The sequence below is a fragment of the Mirounga angustirostris genome, unplaced genomic scaffold, assembly GCF_029215605.1.
Source record: "Mirounga angustirostris isolate CCGP_5_RB_7025 unplaced genomic scaffold, mMirAng1.0.hap1 SCAF_11, whole genome shotgun sequence".
Taxonomy (NCBI): domain Eukaryota; kingdom Metazoa; phylum Chordata; class Mammalia; order Carnivora; family Phocidae; genus Mirounga; species Mirounga angustirostris.
The window spans coordinates 117,546,716-117,564,802 of record NW_026991719.1 but is presented as its reverse complement, the minus strand read 5'-3'; the positions used below and the strand labels follow the sequence as shown (position 1 = coordinate 117,564,802).

The following is an 18,087-nucleotide window of genomic DNA, read 5'->3' as shown; positions in this document are numbered from 1 at the left end:
CTCAATATTTTTGCAAAATTAAAAAAAAACAAACATGTTTTGCTGGCTGGGAATAGTATTCTGGTTCCCTAGATAAAACGGAGCATGGTAAAAATGGAAGGATTCTCATCAACTTTCTGTCTTTCTGACAAAGCTTTGGTTGGTGTTTTGGAACTTGTACAGCCCATGGGAGTAATTTTCACAGTAGATTGTTTGGCTATTAACTTCCTATTTTTTATTTCATGATCTTTATTATCTTTGAGTTGTCTGAGGGCAGTGGAGCTTGTTTCCGGGCTCTAATCTTTGACAGTGAGTGAGAAAGATGGTATTTTTTCAAGTTAGAGAAGACTCAGAAAGAAAACGGGTAAACAGAACACATGCTATTATATCAGCATCTGTGGCTTAGAAAAATGTTATTCTAGAGAATATAGGTGGGATGAGTGAGCTGTATGAACGAGTACTCATTAGGAGCCCAAATTACAAAGATCCTTTGAAACAAAATATTCTTCTTTATTAATCCTCCAGAAATAATTTGTGAAAAATCAGCCAATGCCTGGAGTACTCCGATTTCAATACATTAATAGCTGACACCTTAGATTCTGGGGGAGGGGAGGAAGCAGGTTACCAGCTGTAATATGAAGAAGTATCCCAGAAAAATGGAAGGTTACATGGGTTGATATAATCTAATCAATCAAACAACTAATCTCACCTTCTCCGATTAGTCAGTGCCCTACTGGATAGCAGAGTCAGTTTAGAGATGAACACTACTACTGCTTTACCCGGCTCCATTTAGCAGTAGCAAAGGCAACTGTCTCTAGTAAGAGACAATTGAGACATCACAGGTTCAGAATCAACTCAGGTATGTAAAAGAGCAAGATGAATGGAACAAGCCCACTATTGGCAAAGGGGGAAAGCAGCTGATTTAAGAGACCCTGTCATATATAATTGATCTAAACTGTTTTCCATGTCCTTTATTGGTTTAATCTAGTGTTGCGTATTAATACTTTACTACTTGCAAACATCTGTGTCCCGAGTGTTTATCTTTGAGGAAAAAAATCTATCATGCTTTCCAAATTAAAAGTGCCTTAATTCCTCTGTGGACAAGGAAGTGTGGGGTATTGGGAAGATGTCAAAGACCTGGGGTCAAATCTTGACTGTCACTTACTACTGTGTACCTTGAGCAAATCATTCAACTTCCCTGAACCTTGATTTTTAAAGAAGAAGAAGAATCTCTCCCTTGCAGTATTCAGAGAACTAAAGAACTAAAGAAAATAATGTTTGGAGGCAAATACGGCTAAGAAGAAGAGGCACTCAATAGATAATAGCTTCTATGGTATGGATTAGATTATGATCTGAAAGCTACCTTTCAGCTCCTGATTTCCACAAAATTTGCAAAAATGAGCAATTAGTACAAGGTTTCTCAAAGTGTATGTGATTAAAACAAAAAAGGCTTCCATAGTCAAATAAGTTTGGGAAATGTTACATGCTATGTATCTTTTCCCCTTGTAAGTCAGAATTCATTTTTAATATAATTGAATTTCCTGAGAAATCCCAAAGTTTAAAAAAAACTGTTTAGCTTTATGGAAGCAAGGGTCTTCTTAACTTATTTGATCTTAGAAACGTCTCTTCCCAGAAGATATGTTAACATCCTCAGAAATTTCTTGTATTCCAATTCGAGAGATGCCAAATTTGTAATTTCTTTAAATGCCAGAGTATAGGGGCGCCTGGGTGGCTCAGTTGGTTAAGCGACTGCCTTCGGCTCAGGTCATGATTCTGGAGTCCCTGGATCGAGTCCCGCATCGGGCTCCCTGCTCGGCGGGGGGTCTGCTTCTCCCTCTGACCCTTCCCCTCTCATGCTCTCTGTCTCTCATTCTCTCTCTCAGATAAATAAATAAAATCTTTAAAAAAAAATTAAATGCCAGAGTATAAATACCTTTTCGAAATTAAGATACACTGAAAGATTTGTGTGTGATACCTGGATACCAAAATTAAGGCTTATTTGATTTTAAAAAACAACAGGACAGGGGGTCCCTGGCTAGCTCAGTTGGTAGAGCACGTGAATCCTGATCTCAGTTTCAGGTTCCTGAGTTTGAGCCCCACGTCAGGTGTAGAGATTACTTAAGGAAATTTAAAAAAAAAAAAAAAAAACCAGCAGCAAAACAAGGCAGGATAAATGAGGAATATGAGAGTGCAAGACCACTGACAAGGGCCAAGTTTTGTTGGTGTTTTACTCATTTGTGAATGGTAGCGTTTGATTGACTAAAACTGCCTTTGGAATTAAGGATATCCAGGAGCTTGGTGAAATTCCTGGTGAAGTTGTTTATTTGCCCTGAAAGCGGGAGACACAGCAAATCGGTGTAGTCCTATGGTTCCAGTTGTACTCCTGGCAAAGCCAAGATTAAGTACGATGGAATATTTGTAGAAAAACAATGAGGCTATTGCAAATCTGTCTCACAATATCTGCATTCATATATTTTAGGAAGAACATCAACTTTGTGTCTCTTTCCACTGCCATAAATAGTGCTGGAGTTTTCTTAACACTTTTATTTATTTATATATTTACTTCCTTTTTTAATTGTTTTATTATGTTATGTTAATCACCATACATTACATCATTAGTTTTTGATGTAGTGTTCCATGATTCATTGTTCGCGTGCTCCATTCAGTACCTGCCCTCTTTAATACCCATCCCCCTACCCCCTTCCCCTCTAGAACCCTCAGTTTGTTTCTCAGAGTCCATAGTCTCTCATGGTTCCTTCCTTTTTTTAAGCTAGCAATTTCCTTTAGTTTACTATTGTTCTATATGGATATCACGTGTCATTCTAGGAGCTAGAAAAGAGACTGCAGGACTAAAGGATTGGGTTTTTAAATTTGAAAGCAAAAGAAGCAGAAGGCATGGAAGCTATTACTTCTATGTTATTTTTAGAAGTATCCACTTTATCATTTTTAAGCAGCAAAATATTTTATTTGAAAGCATTCATTTTAATGACTTAGATACTAACCACCGAAATGTTTTTAGCACTATTATTAATTGTAGTTTATTGATGTTCTAGCTGTACTTGTTTTCAGACTTCTGTCTCCATACCCATATGAAAAAGAACATTTCACAGTTATTACAGTCAAATTACAGTCAACTCTCAGAACAGTTTCTAAAGTTGAATAAAGGTAGGCATTTAAATCATCTGATATTTACTGTCCAAATCTGGCCTTTTCAGCTCTCACAGTGCTTGGAATGTGCATTATATTTTCAGGTAAAATTTTTTTGCTCATTCTATTGAATCTTGTTAACATTTATAGTAAAGGACAAACAATTCCTCTATCCTGATAAAATATATTGTAGCTTCCTGAATCCGTTGCATTTAGAATAAATGCCAACTTGTTTTGGTATCCATTACCACTTTCAAATTGCATTATACAATATAATGCAAATGTGAATTCTTAATTAGCAGGATCTGTTTTGTTCAAATGTACAACAGTAGAGGGATTTTTCAACATACTGCAGCTGTTACCTATGGAGGAAACAAATTTCACCTTACTAAGGAGCTGCACAAGTGCCTATGTTGTTATGGATGGATCCTTTAGTGTTTCCTTAAGTAATGCTATTTCGTAACGGATTTCACATGGAATATAGCAAAATTTACCATTGCTGCCCACTCAATTTCTGCCTCTAGGTTTTTAAAAGAGAAGACGAAATTTTTAAGGACAGTAAAGCGTGAGGGTAGAGAAAGGATTCTTTATGAAAGATGCAATATTTACCAAGGTCATAAGAAAATATGCCTATATACACGTATCTATTTAAATATTCATTTAAACATTGTACATGCATCTCTATATACATGCTGTGCCCAGCAAACATTTGCATGAATATAACCTGAAGACAGCCTCATGAAATGACAAAAATGAAAAAATTTGAACTTATATGTGAATAGATACCACAGATAATATAGAAGATAGGACACTACCCACAAATAATGTAATAAATCCTTTCCTCATCGGATTTTTTGCCTAGATTTGAGGCCTTTAAACATCAACCAATTATGGTAAATGTTTAACTGTAGGAGTTCAGGCAGACAGCCAAATTCTGGTTTCAAAGCTATTGCTAGTTTTAGTTTAAAGAGTTTTTCATTTTTAAGTAAAAGCCTTTCTGGGTACTGACTATACCCTATTGTGGCTAGAGCGACTGGAATTTGAATAAGTGGATTAGGCAGAACATAGGTCGTGAAGAAATGGGCCCTGCAGTAATTTACCTGAAATGTGGCAAAGAATGGGCTAGGAAAATACTTGCCTTTTATAACTTAGCTCTATTTACCTAAAGCCAGTTTATCCCCACAGACACAAAGTAAAGAGAGAGAGTTGTTTTTCTTAGCCAAGCACCTACAAAAACAGCAAGGTTGGGGGGGAGGGGAGTAAAACGACCGTTTTAGCCTTTCCTCGTTAGGAAAGCCAGGTATTTGAAATACATACCAGAGAGCCAATGTCCCCCGCCCCACAGGTACATTTGCTTTCTTGCCAAGCTTATTAACTAAATTCCCAGTCTGCATGAAACTTCGTTTGAACATTAGCCTTTCCCCAGGATATTCCTACTCTCTTGTGGAAGCACTAGCAAATGGGTAGAAGAAAAGGGCCTAGACAATCCACACGCTGGATTTGCAGCTTCTGGATATTTGAGATTCAATTGCTAAAGCCACTTTGGTATAGCCATGATAGTGAGGGGGCTACTGAAGTGACTTTTCGTAGTCCCTTCCGTTGTCTCCTTTTCTGACTCCCCAAGGTATCCCGTGGGTCTCTCTTCCCGCACAGCCCCCAAAGCTCCAAACCTTGTCCCCCTTCCCTAAAGCCTCTCATTCACCACCACCCTCCCCAACCAAAGTCCCCTCCTGGTCACCACCAAAGCCCGGAGAAGTGGAACGCACACAATGCCTCCCTTATAGGGCTCGAGCTGGGAACTGGGCATGCTCAGTAGCCAAAGCAGATTTTTTTTTTTTTTTCCTTCTTCTTTTGGTCGCAAGTGAGGCATCTCTCCCGGTCCCACACCTCTCTTTCCTCTATCCCTCTCCCCCTCTCCCCACCCCCAGCTCTTTAATCGTCCTGCTTAACCCGTTCTACACCGAAGGCACGCAGAGTTCTAAGGTGCGGAGAATTAACCCGTCTCCTCCTAAACCCACTAAATAAGTCTCACTCTGGGCTAAAGCTTCACACTTTTGCCTTAAAGCCCCCAGGCCCTTACGCGCAGACAGGTAGGGGGAGTAAGGATACTACTGGATCCCAGGAAACTGGTCCCAAGAAGGCTCCATCCAGGATCGCCCGCTGCCGAAGAAGTATTCCCGGAGCCCTCTGATCTGCGGGGTGACAATTAGCCGAAGGTACTGTAACCGTTATACAAAGCCCAAGTGCGATTGTTGCCTTTGAATGTCATTGTTGTTGACTCACCCCCCTCGATCCTGGAATTATTCAATCCCGCGTAGACTCGACGACCCTGTCTACCTCCCTCGGCCCCCCTCCCCCACTCCGACGTTTCTTTGGCTTTGCCTGGGTTCTTGGTTGCTCTCTCAAAGGAACGCCCCGTGTGTGTGTGTGTGTGTGTGTGTGCCTTCGTTCTTAGGGGACTGAGGGAGGAGAAAGGACTCGAGTGTGCGTGTATGTGGTGGGAGGATGGAGGCTGGCGCGCTCGCGTTTGGAGACTGGGGTCTCTGCGCGTGAGGAAAGGGGTCGCTCCTCCCTAGGGGGTGTTTTAGGCATAAAGAGGGGGCGGATGCCTGGAGGAAAGTGCGCTTTCTTGGCGTGTAGGTAGAAGACGAATCAAGTGGAGGTGTCTGGATGGAGGACAGGGGGCCTCAGCAATGTGCGGGGGTCGAGGTTCCTGAGTTTCGGGAGGGAGGCTGCGTGTGCGCGGGGTGTGGGGGGGGGCGGGGGCGGGGATTCGACGCGTGTATGTAAAGGTGCAGCCCGTGTGCGAGGGGCTGGGTGCGCGCGCGGTGTCTGGCCGGGTGCGCGCGTGCGCGCCGCTGCCCGCCCGCTTGCCTGCGAGGGCTGCTTGGTGGGTTTGACGGGCGAGCCGGCGCGGAGCAGCTCGATCCCGGATCACGTAGAGACCATCGTGGAAACTGCAGAGCGGATCACGGCGCGGCGGGCCCTGCGAGAGCTGCTGGGCTCCGGAGGTGGGTGAATTTCCAGCGGGGCTGCGCGAGCTGCACCGCCACTCGCTGCCTCTTCCCCGCTTGGTTCAGCAGCACGAGTGTGTGTGTGTGTGTGTGTGTGTGCCCGCGCGGGCGCGCGCGCACGCGCGGAGGGGGGCAGGTAGCTTATTATTTTTAGTTTGGGTCGTGTTGGTTTGGGGCCGGCCGAGTGGCCAAAGCGACCATAGTGGCTACCCCACCACCACCCTGCTTGCCTACCCACGGCGCGGTCACAAGTCCCTGAGGACCAAAAGAATCCGGTGTCCTTAACATCACTGCCTCCCCGGGCAGCTGGGGCGGCGGGGAAAGTGTCCTGGTCTAGGGCGGCTCGGGCTGTCGGGGCCGCTGCGCTGGCTTTGTTTTCTGCGCCCCCCTCGCAAGCACTCTAGGCGGACGTGGATCTGGGGCTCAGGGCAGTGGCCCCCGAGCTGGTCGGAGATTACTGGCACCCAGCAACACAGGGAATACGCGAGAAGCCGGTGGCTAACTCTAAAAGACCTGCAAAGCCGGGCAAGCGCTGGCAGCGCGACTTTGCAAGATGCCCAAATGTTGAGCTGATTTCTGGCTTGGTGAGAGCAGCACTCTGTGGCTGGCCGGGGGGGGGGGGGGGGGGGGGGGGGAGTTGGAGGGGTAGCCTGGACCCCCGCTCTCGGCCACAGAGCCCCCGGGTCACTCTGCCTGTGACAAGCGGGCCAGTGATGCCCCAGTGGCCCTCGGCCTCGTGGCCTGAGCTGGCCGTCTCTTACCCCTCCCTCAACCACCGCACGCCCGGGTCTAGAGAGGCCGATGGAAACTCCAATAGCTGCCCGTTGTGGGACGGGAGCGCGCGGAGAAATGTGTGCGCAGCGGAGCTGAAGGCCCCCGCGACATCCCGAGCGGTCCCCGCCTCTACTGCCCAACCCACGAGGGCGCTGCTTGGGCCCGGGACCCGGGAGGGGGCTGCGCGCCGGCTCCGGGCACCGGGATGCGGCAAAACATTGCGGTACGCGCCATCGCCGGCGCCCCTCTAGCCGCGTCGCCGCCGGCCCGAGGTAGCGCACAGGGGGCGACAGTGACCGCGTCTTTTGGCGGAGCCCCCCACCCCCGCCTAGGCTGGCGGGCAGAGGTTTCTCCTGCCAGCTCCTGGGGAGCCACCTTGGCCCACCCCCCGCAGGCATCTGTCCCCCCTCAGGCCCGCTCCTTCCGCACGGGCGCGGAGCGCCGGGAACGGCACACGGATGGATGCCGGATATGTGGTAAGGCTAGCTAGGTTTGTGCGGTCCTGGCCGGCTGTGGGAGCCGAGCGTCTTGCAGGGCACAGAGATCGAGAGACGGAGAGGTAGATGGGGAGACGGGCCGCTCTTGGCAGACGCGCCGCTCTCGGCAGCCCGAGAGATGGCTTTTGGTACCCAACTCATACTTCGTGGGTTTTTTTCTTATTTTCCTTTTTTCCTCCAATTTTGAAATATGCATGTTTTAGTGGTACCATGTGAATGGGAGGTTTCTTTCGCTTACATTCAGTGCCCCCTTGCCCTCTTTCTATCTCCATTCCAGCTCTCTTGCCTCCTCTCACCACTACTCCATGGTCTCTTGCCCTTTCGGTCCCTCTTCCTTGGCGATCGACTCCCCCTCTCCCTCGCTTGACACTCCAGCTGCCTGCGGCTTTCTCTGTTACACAGGAGATGCATTTGGGAACTTCCTAGCTTGTCCTTGTGGCTTTTCTCCCCCTTGCTATTTAAAGTAGAAATTACGAGGAGGAGGGCAGCTCCTTATGCAATTTCAGATCTGCTGATGCTCCTTGTTCTTGTTTTTGTACTGAATTCAGGTTATTCGGGATTTTTGTTTTGTTTTATTTTGTTTCTAGTTTGGTTGATTTTTGGCTGGGGGTTAGTAACAAGAAATGACTCAACTGAACCAGAATAGCTGTGAAAACCACATCTATAGGAAGGCAAAATGATCATGTGAAATTTTGATTTTACAATGAAAGTTGGCTTGGATGATGTCATACTTAAGAATTTATGACTTCTTTTTGCACTGTCAATCAAACTATCACGGTGAATAGGGGAAATGCATGTCTATATGGCAGGCAAGGAGCATCTCGACAGTGTTGGCTGTATTCTGAACCAAACTACTTAAAATGCAAATCTTTCTGGGTCGTGGCTAATGGATGGTCTACCTTGAGACATGGTTGGTTTTACCACTAGCTGATTCCTCGTGGGCAAAATAAACAAAGGAGTTTCTGTGTGACACTTCTTTGTATCATTCCCTCATCGTGTGTTCCTGGGTAATTTGTTTATTTAATTAATTTTTGGTGGTAACCATATTGAAATTGCAGCGAGCTTCCCATTCAAGATGGAAAAGACTCACATGGCTAAAATTGCATCAGTAAAATGCACAGTGCTTGTTTTTCCTTTTAGGCTTTTCCAGGAAACATTGCATATATTTATATATCCATGCTGTATTTAAGGAAATGGCTACAAGGGGTTAATTTGCTAAGCATTAAACTCCACTAGGTGATTCATGATTTGTTTATAGACAGAGACATGGGGTGGTGATATTGGGAGGGGATGTTTGGGAAGTGATGATTTTAGGACATTTACTGTACTAAATGTATCTGGTGCTGCAGATAAAACCACTCAAGGATTGTAGTGTGTGAACTCCTCTTCCTCAGCAGTGCTAGTCTGTGGCCAAAATGAAGGAGATTAGCACCTGAGCCAAGTGTCAGTCCTCGGACCTGGGTTCAAAATGGCATGTAAAGGAATAGAAGTGGGCCAGGTAGGCAGGAGAGCCAGTTCTTGGGGGATGGGAAAGCTGTCTGGACGTCAGCTAGGCAATTGAGGAGCAAGCAGGTTTCTCTCCTGCTTTCTGGGACCCAGAGACAAAAGGCTCCCCCACACTCTTTTGGAGATGACTGACAGGAAATTAGGTACTGTGTATTTACTTGAAATTAAAATTTGGCCATTTCCTACTCAGTTATTTTTCTAGACCCTCACTGGGTCATCTGTGTTTTTTAAGGCAGCCATGTACAGGAGTGAACTGGTTCGTGGCAGTGTGCTTACCTGTGGGCTGAAGCTCAGGCAGATCTCTTCCCAGGGCTCCTTCTACCTTGATCTTTTGACTGTCCCCTCTACAGCAACCCAGTCCCTCCCATTGCCACCCTCCGTTGAATCCCGGGCTCTACTATCTTCTCTGTTCAGCCTCTTATCGAGCTGAAGCCCAGAGAGCAGACTTCTACAGATTGAAATGCCTTTGTGGTACAAACTACAAAGGCAGAGTTGATGGCCTGGGATCAGTCATTAGAGTTGCAAAAGGTCTGTGTTCAAGGGTGGAATTTGATAGCCCATGTAGAGAAAATATTTTCTGATTGTAAAGGTTTAAGCACAATCAAGCCTTTTTCCCCTGTTGTTTGTTGGGTGTTATGCACGTGTAAAATGTATAAACTACAGGTATGGAAATAAAACTGTTGGCATTTCTGGTGATTATTGTTCACCTGAGTGAGAATCCTTGCAGAAAACTACAAAGCTAACCATTGCAGCCACACGCTCACTACGGTATGATGTAAGCGCAAATACTTTTTCAAGTAATGATCATTGAAAAAATGTTTTCTTTTTATTTTGTAGATTATTTCTCTTTATTCAGAAGCATAAAGTTGTTTGCTGATTGCAAGAAGATGTTTCTTTGGCTCTTTCTGATTTTGTCAGCCCCGATTTCCTTCGCAAATGCAGATTCTGACATATCGGTGGAAATTTGCAACGTGTGCTCCTGCGTGTCAGTCGAGAATGTGCTCTATGTCAACTGCGAGAAAGTTTCGGTCTACAGACCAACTCAGCTGAAGCCACCGTGGTCGAATTTTTATCACCTCAATTTCCAAAACAATTTTTTAAATATCCTCTATCCAAATACATTCTTGAATTTTTCACACGCAGTATCCCTGCAGCTGGGAAATAATAAGCTGCAGAACATTGAGGGAGGAGCCTTTCTTGGGCTCAGTGCATTAAAGCAGTTGCACTTGAACAACAATGAATTAAAGATTCTCCGAGCTGACACTTTCCTTGGCATCGAGAACTTGGAGTATCTCCAGGCTGACTACAATTTAATCAAGTATATTGAACGAGGAGCCTTCAATAAGCTCCACAAACTGAAAGTTCTCATTCTTAATGACAATCTGATTTCATTCCTTCCTGATAATATTTTCCGATTCGCATCTTTGACCCATCTGGATATACGAGGGAACAGAATCCAGAAGCTCCCCTATATCGGAGTTCTGGAACACATAGGCCGTGTTGTTGAACTGCAACTGGAAGACAACCCTTGGAACTGTAGCTGTGATTTGTTGCCTTTAAAAGCTTGGCTGGAGAATATGCCATATAACATTTACATAGGAGAGGCTATCTGCGAAACTCCCAGTGACTTATACGGAAGGCTTTTAAAAGAGACCAACAAACAAGAATTATGCCCCATGGGCACGGGCAGTGATTTTGATGTACGAATCCTGCCTCCGTCTCAGCTGGAGAATGGCTTCACCACTCCCAATGGTCACACGACCCAAACATCCTTACACAGATTAGTGACCAAACCACCGAAAACCACAAATCCTTCCAAGATCTCTGGAATCGTGGCAGGCAAATCCCTCTCCAATCGCAATCTCAGTCAGATTGTGTCTTACCAAACAAGGGTGCCTCCCCTGACACCTTGCCCGGCCCCTTGCTTTTGCAAAACACATCCTTCAGATTTGGGACTGAGTGTCAACTGCCAAGAGAAAAATATACAGTCCATGTCTGAACTGGTACCAAAACCTTTAAATGCCAAGAAGCTGCATGTCAATGGCAATAGCATCAAAGACGTGGACATCGCAGACTTTGCCGAGTTTGAAGGACTGGATTTGCTCCATTTAGGCAGCAATCAGATTACAGTGATCAAGGGAGATGTATTCCACAATCTCACTAATTTACGCAGGCTCTATCTCAATGGCAATCAGATTGAAAGACTCTATCCTGAGATATTCTCAGGCCTTCATAACCTGCAGTATCTGTATTTGGAATACAATTTGATTAAGGAGATCTTAGCAGGCACCTTTGACTCGATGCCAAATTTACAGTTACTGTATTTAAACAATAATCTCTTAAAGAGCCTGCCTGTTTACATTTTTTCGGGAGCACCCCTCGCTAGACTGAACCTGAGGAACAACAAGTTCATGTACTTACCTGTCAGCGGGGTCCTCGATCAGCTGCAGTCTCTTACACAGATTGACCTGGAGGGCAACCCTTGGGACTGCACTTGTGACTTGGTGGCGTTAAAGCTGTGGCTGGAGAAGTTGAATGACGGGATTGTCGTGAAAGAGCTGAAATGTGAGACACCTGTTCAGTTTGCCAACATCGAACTGAAGTCCCTCAAAAATGAAATCTTATGTCCCAAACTCTTAAACAAGCCATCTGCGCCATTCACGAGCCCTGCACCTGCCATCACATTCACCACCCCGCTGGGTCCCATTCGAAGTCCTCCCGGTGGCCCGGTGCCTCTGTCTATTTTAATCCTCAGTATCTTAGTGGTCCTCATCTTAACTGTGTTCGTTGCTTTCTGTCTTCTTGTTTTTGTGCTGCGGCGAAACAAGAAGCCCACGGTCAAGCACGAGGGCCTGGGGAATCCTGAGTGTGGCTCCATGCAGCTGCAGCTGAGGAAGCATGACCACAAGACCAATAAAAAAGACGGACTGAGCACAGAAGCTTTCATTCCACAAACCATAGAGCAGATGAGCAAGAGCCACACCTGCGGTTTGAAAGAGTCAGAAACCGGCTTCATGTTTTCAGATCCTCCAGGACAGAAAGTCCTTATGAGAAATGTTGCCGACAAGGAGAAAGATTTATTACACGTGGATAGCAGGAAGAGACTGAGCACAATTGATGAGCTGGATGAATTATTCCCGAGCAGGGATTCCAATGTGTTTATTCAGAATTTTCTGGAAAGCAAAAAGGAGTACAACAGCATAGGTGTCAGTGGCTTTGAGATCCGCTATCCAGAAAAACAACAAGACAAAAAAACCAAGAAGTCACTGATAGGCGGCAACCACAGTAAAATTGTCGTGGAGCAGCGCAAGAACAGCGAGTATTTTGAACTGAAGGCAAAACTCCAGAGTTCCCCTGACTACCTACAGGTCCTTGAGGAGCAGACAGCTTTGAACAAGATCTAGGTCATGCAATCTCACTTCATACAGAGGACATTTATTTAATGATGAAAGTGCCTTTTGTTGACTTCTAACTTCCAAATACTATATTATCAATAGGCATAGAGGCAGGTGTTTCCGAGGCTGTCTCATTAACTGTAGCTGCAAAGATGTGTCCAGTAGACGAGAATTTCCTTAATAGATTTTACTACATAAAACCTATACTGGGGAGTCCTGTGGGGATACTGCAAACTCTATTGCCAAAGGGATGCTTTATATACATGATACACTGAATTTAACCTCAAGAGGCAAATCTGTTTTGTACCCCAATGCAAAACCTTCATCTCTTTGTGCTTTGTAAAGCAAACTCAAGAAAACTGGTACCAGTGTTTGTACCTCAGCTGGGTCCTTCATCTTGCACGTAGATTAAGTCGGTGGAACTGGAATAAATCCTTTTGATTTGTGGCATTGTAACAACTCTGTGTAAAGATTATCTGAAAAGTTAAAAAAAAAAAAAAAGCATGCAAAGAGAGAACATTTGATAGTATTTGTAAATCGGTAAACTTTAATGGCCTGCATCTTGAAACCGCTGGATTTATAATGTTAAATTGTGCAAATATTTGTTTAAAATATACCATGCATTACATAACTATAAAATAAATTTGAACACTTTAAGCATTACCTGTCTATACATAAGACCTAAAAGAAAAAAGTCAACGTGAGTTACATAGCGTTTGTGGTGATCTGAAGAAATACATGATGTTTATCAGAATTAAACAAGGCTCAAATTAAACTAACATTAGAGTTTGTTCTCAGTTACGTGAAATACCCACAATCCTTAAAGGTTGTCCAAAATTAGCAAAGTGCTTACCGTGTGAGCGCACCCAAAGCTATTTTTGTAACATAATTCATATTTATGAAGTACTTTGTATACTAAATAGGAAAATATGTACTCCTTAATATGTATTTAATATGCCTGACTTGTTTTCCTGATCACAGGGACTTTATCAATAGGTATAAATTTAGACAGAAAAAAAATATACCAAACCGAAACTGAAGCTTCTGTGTACAGAAATATTCTGGACATTGTGATCAGGTATAATTTAAAAACGAAACGGACAAAAAAAAACCCCACAAAAACACAAAAATACAAAAAAACAGTTCTGTGCTATTCTTGAGAATTTAGCATATTATCTTCAGATTTGTTACCAACTGTGCATTTTAAAATAAGTTCCTTAGTTTTATAGTATCGTGTCTGGGGCAGTTGTTACTTGCCATCAGTTGTCTTGCTTTTCAGGATTCTATGAGCTTAATTCAAATAGTTTTCACTACAAATATTTAAAAAAATTAATGAGTAAGGTTAATAGTTATATCTCGTATGCATCAGTATCCTGTTCTGTCATCATTCCAGCTACTACCAGATAATCCAGTAGAGCAGTGAACATCATGGTGATCCCGGCTATCAAAGCCACACTGTAAAATGCTTTCATTGGTCTCAGATGAGTTCACAGTCCGCAACTATAAATGATATGCCACTGTGTTTGCTTGTGCTGTTAACTTTTATGGTCAAAATTGGTCAAAGGAAGGACTTGATAATGGGAGACATTTGAAGATTTTTAGGAGCTCCCAATTAGCAAAGGGACATCCTGAAACACATTACCTTCTTGGCCTGCCTACATATGTATATTTCTTTGTGCTCCATCTCATAATTACTATATTAGTCAGTGAGATGACCAAGAAGGTAAACATAGACATTCTTCATGAACTTCAAGTGGCAGATGTTTTGGTGCAGCTTCCAAAATGATGTGGCGGCTAAAGTTGTAACAGTAGTCCCTTTATTAAGTACTAATTTCAGGGCTTTATATGTTTGTTCCAGGATTAAAAAACAACAACAACAACTTGGCATTCTTAGAGGGTGTGCGCGTATGTGTGTGTGTGTGCCTGTGTGTGTATTTGGGTGTATATGCATACATATAGATAATCTGGAGATTTTTTTTTAAATAGCAGAAAAATTGTCTCCATATGTATGTGCTGGTGCTCTTAAAACTTTAATGTGTAATTTTAATTTTCATGACAATGTCTGTGAAAACTTTATATGAATATTAAAAAAAATACAAACAAATACTTGCTTTCTGATCTTGAAAGAAAAGACACGAAGATGTGTGCCCAACAGCGTGTTTTCATCTACAATTTCATAAGGACTTTTAATATGCCATTACCATGCTTGCATTCATCCATGGATTAAAGGGCTCCTAATGCATACTGACAGGATAAAGACGCAAAGGCTGCAAAGAAAGTGTTTTAGTTTATCCTGTCAATAAAGTATGGATTAAGGAATCTTAAGTAGACACTTATGGGAGGAACCGGAAAGCTCTATCCATGATCTGGGGATAATAGGTCATTGGGATGATGCCTTTTATTCAGTGTGGTGATGCTTTGAAGATGTTTCAAGGTTTCTGCAGTTGTCAATGGCAAGAGTACCTGCCACCATCTCAAAGCTTGCTGTAGCATATTGGCTATCTCATACTCTTCTGCCGAAAGGTATAAATGTTTGACATTTTTTAAAAAGTAATATCAATGTGTGTGGTTATTTGGAGGTTTTAACTGTAAGTGAATGACAGTAACAAATCCTTGATTAAGGCCAATCTATTTTCCTTAACTGAAGTCATTGTGCCTACATTATACAGTGTATACTGTTTTGCACCTGTCTCTCATTAGTTCTAGTTGTACATTTTATGATAATGTAGTTAGGCATAAGTTTTGAGTTGAGAACAAGAGCAGTTAAGATACTGTACATTTTGTTGGCTTCAACTATAACCTTGATGTTAGTTTAACCCCTTGAGGAATGATCTATATGTCAGTGCAGCATCTTTGGTAGAATTTGATTCAAATCTAGAAAATCCAAGAAGAGCTCACGTCTAATGTGGTCTGACACATCATGGGCTTCTTGGCATTGTATCATGTGCTTGGACTCTGTTAGAATGATTACAAAGAAGATTAGATCGTATGAAATTAGTGAAGGGGCTGAGATAATATATTATGTCCGTGTAATATAAATCAAGTTTTAAATTATTTTTTTATGAAATCAATAAAAATGATTCAATTCTTTAAAAGTAAATCTTTGTATAATTTTATGAGAAAGCAGCTATTAAAATACAGTGATTCAAGTCTATAAGGCAATTTATGTTCTATATTTAGTTTTCCATTCTGAAAAATAAACTGAATAAATATATTAATTAGCAAATCATTTAAGACCAGCTTTCTTTTGTTGCTTTTTTAAAGCATTTTTGTTTCTTTAAGCCATAAGGATGCATAAATTATACAGGGCATGGCCTCATGAGTAACGTCAGCAGGTTTTGCGGAAATAACAACACATCTAGAAATGTATGGCAGTAATAGTAATCTATAATATCTTTTGCATGATTTGTACATTGACACTGTATGAAATGAGCACAGTGAGTTGTTTTTGTTTTTTTTTTTTTTTGTTATTGTTGTCGCATCCAAAGAGCTGGGGAGAAAATATATTAAGAATGTATTTATAATCACTATTTTGAAATAAAGTAAAGAAAACACATTGTATTGTTTTTACCCTGATTTAATTATTAGTATTTTAGGTTGGCTTATAAGATAAAAATCCAGTCATGCTATAAAAGCTAATGTAAATCATGGGAAGAAACTGTTTTAATGACTTTTGTTTGCTTTTAATAACATCAAGCTATCAGAGAGAATTTATTAAATGCCATTTTTATGAAAGTATTAATAAAATTGTTTGCTACAATGGTATTTCTGAAGCCACAGTTTGTTAAATGTATTTATCTTTCCATTATCTTTCAGAAGAAATAAAGCAGTAACCAAATTGATCTTTTCACCTAGATTTGAGGGTAAGATACAGAGCTTTAGAATACTGTTTGTATTAAATGTAATTGCTAAATCTCCGTTAAGAGATGCTTTCTTTTCAGACATCTTTGCAATCTGTGTTCCTTTCCACTGGCAGCCCATTCCCATTAACCAGTTGGGATCTGACATAACTGCAGATAAGCAAATATTAATATTCAATCTTGACTACTTAAATGCTTCTGCACATTTCCTTATGGGAAGAGATGTAAAGAGAGAGGGAAACAGAGAATATAAATGAAGAGTTTTGTGGTCTTAGGTCTTATACCTAGCTCTGCTGAAGAAGTGAACAGTATAGATAGCACATACAAGTGCTTTTGGACTAAATGTTTTACATATCACAGGATATATATCCCGTGATTGTATGACTCATTTTAGTTCTTCGTGAGTACTGAGCAGAGGGCTTTGGGCCCCGGCTACCCAGTTATGTAGACAAGTGGTATCAGATGAAGGTTTGGCTTCATTTCCAGTGCTCATTCAATTAGTCACTATGGTCAGATGGGCTGAACTAAAATATCCTGTTTGTGGCTTCACTTACCGGGAATAACTGGCAACAAATATCAAGTTCACCTGATGATTGTTAACCCTCAATTTTGTATTTGCTGGTTATCTGTCCTTTGTTAAATTAAAAGCAAACAGGAGGTTAAATGAATTTTAAATAACGTATTGGGACAAAATTGCCCTTAATCTAATTTTGAATTTTGTTTTGTGTTAGTTTCCACTGGTTGATAAGATTGCATTTCAGAAGGGGAAATCCAGGAAGGCAAACTGTGTTATCTATCTTCTATGAAAGAGTAGGGCTTCTTAAATTTTGTAAAGATTACATTTAGCCTGTTGTTCCTAAGTCTACAGAGGGAAAATGAAGTGGGGCTATGAGACAACTGCTTAAATACTTTGAGCCAAATAAATGCTGTTGAGAATAAAAAGATTCGGATTTTTCATTAAATCCTAATAATTACCAGATCCATGGACTACATTACCCAGAACCAAGAAAGAATTACTCAGCCCTCCACCTTAGTTTGCTTTTGTAGACCCTGGCTAGATAGAAAGTCTAGTGATTTCATTAATATGTCAGAAATGAGAAATTACTTGCTTAACTTAAAAAGCTCATGAATAAGGTCTTCAGAGAAATTATGACTATGTAATGAAAAAATACAAAACATCACTTTCAAATTAGCTATAGGAAGGAAATAGTCTTCTAAAGTTTCTGAACAACACATTTCTCTTAGTTGGCACCTTACAGATACTAGATCATGTCCTGTGTTGCTGGTTACCAACCTGAGGAAGCCATGTTGTGCAATGGATACTGCTCATGGAAGTCTTTGAAAATCGTAAGCTCAGTTCTCCCGACTACGAATTGCAATGTGTATTTTCATTATTGTTTCATGTAAACTGAACCATTGTGGTAAAATTCTGGAGTTGATATTCAGTAATTTTAATGCTGTTTTCACTAATAAAAGTCTTTTCTTATAGGTCATATTTGTAGCCATTTAGTGTGTTTATTAGTGTGAAATTAGTCAAACTCAACATCAAGGAGAAATGCAAATAATTTGGGTTTGGTTTGGGCCGATGCAATTGTTTTTAACAGGCCAGGTCTAAAACAAAAACCAAATAAAACGGAACAAGAGGAGGCCAGGTCCACCTACCTACCTCCCCCACCCCCCAACACACACACACAGGAGTACACACAAATAGTGAATTATGCACAAAGGGAATTACTTAGTTGATATAAACAAAATGTTTCTGCCTTGACTACCTAGATTTTCCAAATCAAAGTAGGTATTGGGGCCCCAGTGATAAATGTCCTACTTTTTTCTTCACTTTAAATGGAAACCTGACCACCGTGTTCATACATACTAGAAATTTGGCCCAGTTACCTCCCAGGACTTCCTTGGATTT

General features: G+C 42.1%; 1 protein-coding gene across 1 annotated transcript; it reads left to right on the top strand.

The window, feature by feature from the left end:
- Positions 1-6,013: 6,013 nt before the first annotated feature.
- On the top strand, positions 6,014-15,422 carry SLITRK4 (SLIT and NTRK like family member 4). Its single transcript, XM_045870687.2, has 2 exons — positions 6,014-6,137; positions 9,755-15,422. Exon 2 carries the CDS (start codon positions 9,805-9,807, stop codon positions 12,319-12,321), a length of 2,517 nt encoding a protein of 838 aa, XP_045726643.1. The 5' UTR covers positions 6,014-6,137; positions 9,755-9,804; the 3' UTR covers positions 12,322-15,422.
- The last annotated feature ends 2,665 nt before the right edge of the window (positions 15,423-18,087 follow it).